This window comes from Paramisgurnus dabryanus, chromosome 4, assembly GCF_030506205.2.
Source record: "Paramisgurnus dabryanus chromosome 4, PD_genome_1.1, whole genome shotgun sequence".
NCBI lineage: Eukaryota > Metazoa > Chordata > Actinopteri > Cypriniformes > Cobitidae > Paramisgurnus > Paramisgurnus dabryanus.
The window spans coordinates 1,718,197-1,730,774 of NC_133340.1; the positions used below are offsets into that span (position 1 = coordinate 1,718,197).

The 12,578-nt window shown below is 38.3% G+C and overlaps 1 protein-coding gene across 1 annotated transcript in view; it reads left to right on the forward strand.

Annotated features, from left to right (window-relative positions):
- Positions 1-11,849, forward strand: part of LOC141282057 (cilia- and flagella-associated protein 58-like) — a 33,166-nt gene extending 21,317 nt beyond the window's left edge. The window contains exon 4 of the mRNA XM_073814448.1: positions 11,687-11,849. Coding sequence (XP_073670549.1) covers positions 11,687-11,828 — 142 coding nt within the window. The 3' untranslated portion in view covers positions 11,829-11,849. The remainder of the gene's footprint in view (positions 1-11,686) is intronic.
- Positions 11,850-12,578: the final 729 nt, after the last annotated feature.

The window sequence follows — 12,578 nt, forward strand, 5'->3', positions numbered from 1 at the left end:
TGGGGCTAGGCTAAATGCTAACACATTCACAACGCACTGTACAAAGATTAAAAGTGCACGTATTGAAAAAAGATAGGTATGTATTAATTCGTCTGTTGATGTAAGAACATAGTAAAATATTGAAATATGTAGTAATTTCCCAAATTGTTTTTATGGAAAAAATAATGACCCGGCCCAGAGCCATCCCAGATAGCAGACAGCAGCAGTGTTTTGATTTGCCCCGCATCGTTTAAAGATTTACGGGAATCAACAAAATTGCTTCGCCTTTAAAAAGTTTTGTTTATGTGATTCCTTTTCAAAGACTAAGCGTAACCCACAGTGCCTTTAATCACCACTATAAAGCCTCCGTTATTGATGTCCATCTGTAGATAAACATGCTATTTTTAATGGCTTATTAAAAATATCATCAGCCGAGCAAGGTTTGAACTCAGCACCTCTTGCAAAGCAACAAACAAGCATTTGTTTAAGGCGCTGCTTCTTGTATGAAAGTCTAGAGCTGAAACTCTGTTAAAAAAAGTGCAAATGGGAATGTCAAGTCGCTTGCTGCAGGAATTTTCTCATTTTTGCTTTTATTGAAGAGCATTATTGAAAAGTATTAATAAAGTTCGCAGGGCAAACAAGTTTTGAAATGAGTTTACATCTGTTAGGGGAGGGGCCACTCTTTGCAGCAAGTCCCCTCGGCCTCACTCAAGTTTTTGCAACAGTAGCGTTTAATCGAATGTTTATAATTGACCAGCACAAATAGAAATTATAACAAATGTGAAAAAATACATTCATCCAAATAAAATATGGCTTTGGCGGTGCTCAATGTACACCCAGGTGAAAAAGTAGTACAGTCTCATAATGTTCTAAAAGTGCTATATTTTCGGGCACTAATTTTGTACTAAAAATATAAAAAAATCTTCTTTAGTACTTTTTAAGATAACATCTAAGTGTACTTATCAGCTATTTCGAGACTAAAATGTACTTTTAACATTCTATCTCTGTATAAAAAATAATTTACTTACCACCTGAACTCGAACCCATCTTTGTACTTACTAAAAGTGGTCAGTGGCGGCTCGTGACTGCTCATCCGAGGGGTGCAAATTCAAAATATGTGTTTGGGGTGTCATGTGTGTTGCTTGTCTTTTCAAAATATGTGTTTGTTGCGTCATGTGAACCATGTGCATCACGTGTTTTGTCAAAATAAGTGCCTCCTGCTCACATGTCAAAACCGTTTATGAAAAAAAAGAGACGGTCACGTTCACAAAATACACAAAAGACACTCCCTTAACAGTAAACCCTGATTACGCATGAGATTATGCGAGTATCTGGCAAACGCGAGCTTCTCTTTTATCATAAACCCTTTATACGCGTCTGCAGCAGGCACTTATTATGACAAAACACGCAGAGGCGTCATGCCCATTCAAACTGAGGGGGCACGTGCCCCCTTGGTTTTTTGAGCCAAATGGATTCTGCATGCAACCTGAAAATCAAACAAGCGTCCATCAATCGGTAACTTGTCTTTTAATCTGTTTAATATGCACAATATTATTAATTCTGTGCTGCATCCTTGTCACTTTTCAGAGATTTTTGCCATTATGATAGTGTTTTGAACATGTTACATTACTTTCTGGCGGCAGGCGCTGTAGTCAGAGCAGCTGCAGACGTCATCAGCATGAGCGCGCTCACGAGATTTCATGTTGCTGCTGCATTTGGCTATCTGAGGAATTAAAACGTGCAAGAAACGCTCACAACATTTTCAACCCCCCGTACAGTAAGTAAGGGATAATGTAGAGTCAGCCGGTAGTTATTGGGAAATAAGCCCCGACAGTGTGATCAGGACCCGACGCGAAGCGGAGGGTCTTGTATCACACTGAAGGGGCTTATTTCCCAATAACTACCGGCTGCCTCTACATTATCCCGCTTATTACACGGCTACTTGCCACATAAGAAAAAAACTGGACATGAATATGAATTTGAAACATTTTATTGGCATATTTGTTTTAAATTAACATTTTTATCCTTCCGCGAAACTTTGCACAGATGCATAAAATGATCGTAATACCTTATTAAGATCCTTTGCTTCATACTTGTCTGTCTCCATTTTTTCTCTTTAACCAGTCTTTGAGAAGTTTTAATGCCCATTCTGTATTTTTGTGTGTTTGCTTCGTAGCTGTCATGCTCTATTTTGTCAAGTTCAGTCTCAGTAAGCTGTCTGTGTCTTGTCGTGGTTGTCGAGTGTTTGTCACAAGATGGCGCCAAACAGACAGTAATCTTTATTGATCTTTATTGGCGCGGAGCGATTTTACTCGTGCAAGTAGTTCGGCAATGCGTTATTAATTTGGAGCGGTTATTATTTGAAAATAACGAACCTGCAAATGTCTCAACTGACCAATCAGAATCAAGCATTCCAGAGAGCCGTGTAATAATATGCAGTTAACCTCCTCTGTGTAGAAAATGTATGGTTTAAAATGTGACCGTCTCGACGTTATATTAGTAGAAATTTCTAGATTCATCTTCTTGGCACAACGTCAAAGTTCGCCAGAGTTCATGTGGGCGCGGGATCACACATGCTCACATATGAGGTCAAATTTAATGCAAAAATTCATTCCTCCAATCATTTCATCTAAACATATTTTTTAAAATCATTATTGAACATTAAAATCAATCCCGTTGCTAAAGCTTATGTCATTTTCGTTGTTTATATACTTTATGGATTTAAAATTACATTAATTTCATAATGCAGTTGTTGTGCAAAATGCATTAATGACACAATTAAACAAGTCATTAAACAAAACTTAAATAAATAAAACATGTCGTTTCTGTTTTAAATATGATACCAATATCATGTCATTATTCTGATTGAATAGTATTTGATATGAAAGTGAGTCAACACTTTTATTTTGGAGTTTTTTGCATGAAGGCAGGGGCGCTCATATTGTTAGAAATGTAAGTGCCATGGAAAACACTGAAAGCTCTATAATATAATTCGTTTGATGTATGTGTATGCACAAATTTCTGTGAATTGTGCACACTCTGCCCCCTTAAAAAAAATTGGTGCATGACGCCCCTGAAAACACGTGATGCACACAGGATCACTCGATGCGCAGAACACATATTTTCAAAAAAGGAACCACACACATGACGGGCTACATACATGGTGTGAAGAACTTCGCATTGTGCGCCCTTGAAAAAAGAAGTCACCGGCCGAAACTGGTAGCCAATCAAGATGAACACAGGAAGTCTGTGAACTGTGCGCAGTATACTCCTATATTTACACTTTGGTAGCTTTATGCTCACCCCCCCATCTGAAAAAGACAATATTATTGGAAAACGTTTTGTCTACAGGTCAATTTTAAACAGACTCTTGTTTTATATATTACTCATAGATGTGTTTGCATGAATGCACATATTGAATTATTGACCTCTTTTTTGGCTGTTAACTATAAAACCACATTGTAGTAAACCACACAGTAAAAATCTGTTTTTATTGCATTAGATCGCACAACAACAGTTTACAGTTACATGATGTATATAAGCTGAGTCTTAAAAGAAAATCACTGTACCGTACGATCTGAAACCGTACACTGTGAAATGTTATTTTCTCATATCTATATTTATTTCTTGCTCTCTCAGCCTCACACTTCTATTGCATTTTCCACCGAAGAAACGTAAAATACTTTTCGTAACTGAATTTAACATTTAGTCTGTTTTTCTTACGGCTCCTCCTAATTTACATTGCACCGGCTCCCTCTTTCAACCGACCTCCTGCTAACTAATAATGCAATAAGGGTCTCAAAGGACATAACAGTTATTCTCTTCTTTCTACGAAGCAGATGGGAGGGTGCAATATGGGAACGGGGCACTCGTCCTTGAATGGGTGTTTAATAAAGCAGAGATCAAGAACATTGATACACAGCAGTATGGAGGAACATAACCAAAGAAATAAAACAAATACAGTAACTACCTGTAAGCTTTAGCCGCTAATCTTATAAATTAATAAATACCTTAGTAAGCAGCTTGTTTTAGATGTGAAGAAAATAAATCATGTATTTGTAGCTTTCCTGTAAAATTTAAAAAGCTTTCTGCATGACAACCCTGATTTTTTTTTTTGGGGGGGGGGTGCCTTCATTTTCCAGCAGGATTTAAAAGCATCACTTTAATTAGGAAGTGGACTTTGGCATTTAGCCAGTTCTTGCGGTTTGGATGTAGTCTGCTAAAAGACCGGATGACTGACACGCAAACATAAGATCTGACTCAGGGATGAATGCATGTGTCAAGCATGTTCCAAGTGATGGCGAGATGATTTGATTTGGTGCTGGTTCCAGCTAGGACAAAATAACGCAGATGATCCACTGCATTGGAGAGCCGTGGATCAATCTCATCTCGAAGACATCAGCTTTACCGTCTGCGTCAGATTCATTAGCATTCAGTTCATAGCGGATAGAAAAATGTCCAGTGATGATGTTCATAACGGGATTATTTGTTCACAACATAACATTGTTAGCCTAGAGATTTGTTTGACGTCTCTGTGAAATTTATGTAAATTCCAGTGTGTTGTGAAAAGCCGTTTAAATGGAGATTGGAAAAAACAGGAGCTTTTATCCGATATACATTTGATTACTTCATGTGTTGCCTGGGGAATCAGATCTGATGACTGCTAATGCCATATGCTTTACTGTATGATTTCAATGTATCGAACTAGCTTCAAATAGTTTTCTCTCTTTCTCTCTCTCTCTCATATAATCAGGTAGATGGTGCAAGCTGGCTGTTTTGATAGACATGCAAAAAACAGATCTTCCCCTTTGTTATTCCAAGCAGCATGTGTCATATTGGCTAAACTCTGCACGTAACCGTTTTATCTATAATTTAAAATAAAATGATCATGTCTTATTTCGTGATTCACTGATTTTAAAACTCCCCATTGACTATTATTGCAGCTCTGCCCAACATGCTGATGGATTTATTTGCTCCAATGAATTAATCATGAATTTATCAAACAACAGATGAATGTAATTTGACGAAGACCCTTTGTAAAACTGGAGAGTAGGAAAAATAAATGGTATAAATGGAAAACACGGCCGAGCAACTGTTCAATGTGACTCGTGATAACCGCAAGGGTCAGAGGATGGTGTGTGATATCAGAGGTCTCAGTTTCCCTCTGGGCCGGAAAACCCCCTGGTCTATGAGGAGCGGTTAACCTGCTACACAGCTGTGGAGAGCTGATATCACAAACTAGTTCAGGTACAGTGCATCCCAGACTAGAAATACTGTGTGAAGCTCTGAGCTTAAGCTTCTCCTTGTGAAGATATAAGAGATGAAGATAATCACCAGGAATAGTGATTCTAGGACTTTTCTAAAGAGGTGTTAACAAGAAACTAATAGCACATGTCAGTGTAATTCAATGACTATTTACAACATCCATCTCATCCATTGGTAATCCAGTGAAAAGTGATTTGAAATATATTCCTGCATCAGTAATCCCATACTTTAATACGTTAGGAAGCAATAGCATTATAAATGTCATGTGGTCACATGCACTTCTACAAAACCAGTTCGAATTTAAAATAAAAGACCAATTTAAGTTTTTGTTATAGCAACACCAAAGAGTTTTTTTTTACCTTAAAATAACATTTCCAAAAAAGTTTCAGTGGTTCATCCACTCAAAACAGGGTGAATGGCACTTTCACATTCGCTTTGCAGCCCTCTATCGGCCAAAACCGCACTAAAGAAGTTTCCAACCGTCGGGTTTTGGTCCTGTAGTTCGAGTGAAAACTACAAAAACCTGCTTTACGGCAGACCTACAATCCAATCAGAGCCAGCTATGCTGCAGTATTTACAACAGTGCTAATGAACAATTACGCTTCTAACCTGTAGGGGGAGCAAAGAGCAATAAGTCTTTAGTGTTGCTTTAATAATATGAAATGATGACAAAGTTTTAATTCATAATTACTGTAATTATGACGATAAATAAATTACAGTAAAAAGGCCACTTTTATGCCCAACTTACCTTTAATATGCTACGTACACACCGCCAGCGACTTTGTCGTTTTCAATGACTTCGTTAAGAGGCGTTTTCTAATTCTGATTGACCTATTAACAAACAAATGAGTAAATAAATGATGGTAGTCGCTCCCGAAAGTCGCTCATTTTTTGCATAAAGTTGAACTTTCGTGTAGCTGGATGTGTCCCTCGTGTCAACACTGTCACTCGTGTTGCCAGAAGTCACCAAGATTATATTAAAATGAATCAGATTGCATTGCTTTGTTTTTGCTAGTCGCTGGCGGTGTGCACGCAGCTTTACTCTGGATGTGTTTTTCATTCAAAGTAGTTTCATGTACATTTTGCATGAACATTTTAAGCGACTTACAGTCAATTCTTTTTTTCAGAATGTAGGACTGCAACTATCAAAGGTCTCGTACACACTGCAAACTTTCGGGAGTGACAACTGTATTTAAATGCGGGAGTGAATCCCCTAAATGTTCGTTTCAAGTCTGTACGGAACAAGACTCACTCCTGAAAATGTGATGATTGACACAGAAATAACCATAGCAACGTTCTGCCGTCTCGCATGCTCATCACTCGGAGCTGTGACCAAAATAATTTAATAGCATTGTGTTTTGCAATAAACCTCCATCTTGACATTGTGTATTGTATGCTTTAATGAGACTGCTTCACAGCGTGCGGTCTTGCAGGGTTGCCAGGTCCTTGTCTTTTTTGCTGCTTAACCGTTTATGGCTTTTTGCTCATGAAGCGATCAAGTTTTTGGTGTTAATAAAGTGTGATGGTGCCGGTCCCAATATTTTGATCTTTGAGGTAAAGCATTTAGATCTCTTTTGGTTTATTATTGGATTTTTCTTGTTCACTGTTGTTTTTGTGCAAGATCTGGCAACACTAGTCAGGAAAGGCTCGTGCCTCTGTTATTTTCTGAACACTTGATTAACTACTAGTTGTTCAGTTCGGTTATGTACACACTAAGCAGAGTTTCTGTAAATGCGGTTGTCACTACCTGCATTTTGCGGTAGTTAATTCGGTTGTAGAATGCGTGTCAGTTCTGTAAATTACTGAACTGTGTGTGTACAGAACAGGATCAAGCATTAAAAGGTGAAGTGACAACCGAATTAATATGCAGTGTGTACGGCACCAATTATTTTCCTAATCAATTAATTAGGGTATTTACGTGTAGAAATATACTTTTAAAAGTGCAAAAGCCACACAATACTACAGTTTTACTAATATAATATTTTTGATTTGATATTAAAATTTTTTTTTAAACAGATGCTTAGTTTGTGGTTCACTATTTCTATAAAAACCCAACAACAATTAAACAAATCAAGAGTTTCGTTGCAAAATGATAACATAATAATAAACAAAATAATAAGTTATCTCGTTTTGCAACGAAACTCTACAAATACAAACTCACTTTTGTTAAAGGAAATACAATCTTTATTAACCAGCGTTCCTTTGCGCTTTCAGTCATTGTCCTGTCAGGGTTGCCAGATCCGTGTAACAAACCAGCCCAATGGCCATTTAATTCATTCCCCGCCAGCCCCCCCCCCCCCCCCCTTTTTTTTGAAAAGTTGATTTTCACAAAAGTTTTACAAAATGCCTTCCAGGAAAATTTTCTAAGAAATATATAAACATACAAATATATCAAATGAATGAACAGACCCTCTGCTTTCAAACAAACAACAAACAAACAAACAAAACGGTAAAAAAAATCATCCTATCTTTATATATTTCATTCTTAGTTTAAAACTCTTAAAATATGGGTATTTTTCTTCAAAAATACAAAAAAACTTTGCAAAAAGCTGAAAATTTTGCATTTTTGTGAAGGAATTTTCTTAGAGATCCAAATAAGAGTGATTATCAAAACATACACGGAGTGTAAAATAAATAAATAACTTTTTGCTTTAGTTTTTAATAAATTTTTTAAAAATTGGGTAAGAGTGTATTGGCCATCTAGTGGATAATCACGGTATTACAGATTACCATAAAAACTCATCAGGAACATGTTTTTTTCATGTTTTCTCTTAATTGACGAGAGAACTCGGCAATGGCAGGGAAGGAGTTAAAATTAGTCCAAAAGCATCCCAATGACTACTCACAGCCCAAATACCAACAATTAATGAAACAAATTATTTCATCTTTAACCCGCAGAAAAACATAAACATGCAAAAAAAGTTGAAAAGTAGCCCAATTCAGAACGTAAAGGACACGGACCTGGCAATGTTGCCTTGCTTTTAATCAACCTGTTCATGTGAGAAGAAGAAGCGCCTGATAAATGTGCAGCGTATGTAAAAAACGCGCCTGACTTTAAGCGTGCCGTCTGCGTTGTAGTGCCTGTCCGCTGTTAACAAATTTCATTGGCGATTTTAGCGATTAGTTGTTGCTGCCCTATCACAATGTGTATCTTAGGATTGGGACAACAGAAAATTCCCAAAAATACTATCTGCAGTTGTTGTTTGTAGTGACTCTTAGTGTGGCTAATCCGCATATTTAAAACGTAGAAAAGTGATCAAAGGGACTTGCACTTCACAACTCATCCAGTCAGTTCCAAAGAATAAAATAAAAAAATTTCAGCTGCTGCTTCATATCACATACCCTTTCCCTCACAAACGATCACGCATTCGAGCTATTTATCATCAGGCCAGTACTTCACATTGCCAGGAGTCATTTGTTCCAGATCACAACGATGCTGCTTGTCAACCAAACAGAGTTTCAATCAAAGTTCATTTCGCAGATGTCTACAGCCACATCCAAGAATCAGCATATTTCATCTTATTCGTTGCATTGTGTTTGTTTACCAGTGGGAGGAACAAAGGTTGGCTGAGCTGTGTGTTTGTTTAAAGCTTGTTGCCAAATGTCTTCATCGGCCCCACTGTGAAATTGCATTACACACTCAGTGAATATTAATTGACGCCATTTGGTATTGGACAAACGAAGTTAGTGAGCGTCAGAGAGAGCTGCGCGAGTTTGTTAGCGTTGTAGTGGATGAAAGTGCATTAAGCGAGAGATTTAGTGAACTGCACCACCTATATAGAAAGTTGAAAGCGAGCTGTGAAATACACTTTCTTTATTTCTGAACAAAACATTTGTATGTGTTTGTATTTAAGTGCTGGACTAGAAAGTACGGAAAAGAACAAAGAAATAATGGGTATACAGTATGTATTAGTGTTTCTCCTATATCAGAACAATGGTCAAAAAATAGTCCCTAGCTGTTACTGGGCCACACCACTTTCAAAAAGTACACTTTTTTTTAAAGAGTTCAAATGAGGCGTGTTCCGGCGCAAACAATCCCTGATGCTATTTTGCCGTTTCAAAAAACAATTGCGCCGTTGACCAAAAAACAATAGTCTAAAGTCAGTGGCGCGTTGCGCCTGGTTCATTATGCTATTTTAAGGGCGCATGCTTGACCATAATGTACAACGAGTACACACTTTGCTTATCTAATCTACACAGATGCAACAGTTATTTTTGCAAATCATAAATTGTTACAATAAAAAATATTACCACATGAGATAAGGGAAATCATAGTGGTGAGCATTGTGGTGATAGTTTTTATTTACTGTGTGGCTGCGTAAAAAAATTCTCATACAAATAACGATTAAAATATTTTCATAATTTTGTTGTGTGGCTGTATTACGTTTATTTTATTTAAATAATAATTAAAATGTTTTCATAAGAAGCCTTAATGAATATGAACTTGATTTGTAAGTGTTCTTTGGGGTTGGACCTTGCTTGCGTTTCTTGGGTCCAATTTCAAAGCCCCCAAACCCTTTCAGTGGTGAGGGTGGATGCAGCGATGTCCTCTGCTGGCGTCAGGTCATGTGTAGAGGCAGATCCACCTCCCGTTACACGACGTGCCCGATTTATGCTGGCAAGCTTGGGATTCCCCCGTCTCCTGACATCATTGTAGCCCTTGGCGCAACGATGGGGATGCCAGCTGATGAGACAATTGTGGCTATTTGGGCGGGCTTCTCCTATCCCCATACAAAACAACTTCTCTGTCTTTGACTGCTCTTACAAGAACATGGGTCTCCTCGGCTGTGAACCGCTCCTGGCGTGCGCCTGGTAAATCCATCATAATAATAGCAACCCGCCATGGAACTTGCGCCCTTGCGTTTAAAGGGAATGTTGGAAAGCGTTCTGATTGGTTTATTTGACGTTACGCCCAAACCACACCTATGAATAATGAACCTACTTCAGACCAACCCCTTATTGATTTGCGCCTGGCGCAAGAGTTATTTCTCCCGCCGGGAAAATAGCAACAGCGCCCAAGATCCGCCCACAAAGTCACTTGCGCTTTGCGCTTCGCACTTGCGTTTCAGATCGTTAAAATAGGGCCCATGGTCTGTTTACACACAGAGAGAGCTACTGAAAGAAGCTGCTCTGTGAAACAGCCAATCAGAGCAGAGCTCAACATTATTATTCATGACTCTTTCAAATAAGGTAATAATAGACCATTTCATTCTAAGGCCAAATCCCAGGGTTGTAAATGGACATGTAAAACAATCTCTGGATAATTTTTGCTCTTAATAAAGCCACATACCTTATATGTAGATATTAGAGAACAATTTAACAGATTATTTCAATGCATTCTTTGGCACCTTTAATATATTAAAGGTTCTCTAAGCGAATTCACGCGTTTTAGACCATAAAACATTTTTTGTTACATACAGCACACATCTCCTCACTATCTCTGCTTGCTATCTGACCGCTGATCAAACTGTAAAAAAAACGCGATCTCTGTAGACAGAACAGGCTCTACAAACTTCAATATACACACAGTGGCCAAACCTGCACCACGAAACAAAACAAAGTTTTACAGCCAATAAACGGCAAGAAGGATTTGGGGGTGGGGGTTGGTCGCGTTCATGAAAGCACGGAAGGGAGGGGGAGTGGGAGGAGTTAGCTACGATCCGTTTGTTTGAAAACAGTTCAAATATCAACAACAAGTGACGTCAAACATATTCGCTTAGAGAGCCTTTAAGTAGCAAACATATGTTGTAGTTACTACTGCAAACACACTGTACTCAATATCCATGAACCTGTTTGGCTTCATTTTGAAGACTTCAGGGAAACACAGAATGCTATAATAAAATAACGCTATAATAAATAACGCTATAGTAATAAAGTCTTTTCCACCATAGTCCAAATAAAAAACTAATGAAATGTAAGGAGACATGGATATGCTGTTAAGTGAATACATTTGCATACCCATTTTTTTTTTAATACTGGCCTTTAGAAGATACAAAAGATAATAAAAAACAACATGCAATATTCATGATTCCTTTTTTAATGATAAACATCTTGCAAATTGTGTAAAGGGTATGAAATTGTATGCACTCAACTGTATGTGATGTAAATGAAAAAGAAATATGGTTTATTATTTAACTCTTGTCACATTTCATTTTAAACAATTCTGGTGTAAATAAATACAATTAATGAAACCGTACAAGCTGTGTGTAAAGAAAGCAGTTAAGAAACATAAAGCAACATCATCTGACTTTCTGCCTCTCTCTCTCTCTCTCTCTCTCTCTCTCTCTCTCTCTCTCTCTCTCTCTCTCTCTCTCTCTCTCTCTCTCTCTCTCTCTCTCTCTCTCTCTCTCTCTCTCTCTCTCTCTCTCTCTCTCTCTCTCTCTTTCTCTGTCTCTCTCTCTATCTCTCTCTCTCTCTCTCTCTCTCTCTCTCGTCTCTGCAGGGAGAAGGAGCGAAATCTCGCCGGGGCGGGGCAGCCTTTGATTCAGCCTCAGCGTCCAGACGGACCCAGATTCACTGGAGGAGGCTTCAGTCTAAAGCAGCACAACAGGATGACACTTCAAGTCCTCGAGCAGCAGTCCTAATGCCCACCAGAACCCCCGGAGACTTAACCATCATTCACTCTTATCAAATGTATTTATTCAGCACTGTTGGTTTCAGTCCACAGCTTTGAGGAATACACTGTGCTTTTCTCCCCTTCTGGAATAAAGTCAAATCTATTATTTTCACCGAAAGGTTTCGGTTTCATTTGTACTAAACACTCATACTGTACATTAAGTCCAGTTTCTTATTACGTATACGGTATATCTCTGATATAGTGTGCTGTAGTTTGGAGTGTGCAAGGGTATGCCTTGTGTGTTTATCACACCCAGTGTCACAGCATTTGTATCAGCATGAGTGTTTTGTATGTGCCGGTGCTTCGTTTGGTATACGTGCATTTGTTTGTCAAACAATGCATGGCCTATTTTTTTTTACAGTGCATTGTTGGAATTTTAAAGGCACAATCATTCCTGTGCAATGATTTTTTTGACATTGGAAAAGCTGGGTTTCCCGCAGAAAATGTGTTATTTAAGGTGGTAGGGTTTGCCGCCACGGGGGGGCATACCTGTCTACTGTTTTGGCCGGGAAAGTCCCGTATTTTACCCTTTTTTCCTCCTGAATTAGTATTTTCTCGTAAATCTCCCGTATTTTAACCCGCGTTATTAAAAAATAATAATACCCCCGGCAGAGAAAAAAAAATGCGGCAACTCTCGGTGCTCCATATGACCAGTTCGCTACTGCAATCACGTAACCTCTATATGTAGAAAAAAATCTCACCGGCCCACATAAAAAAT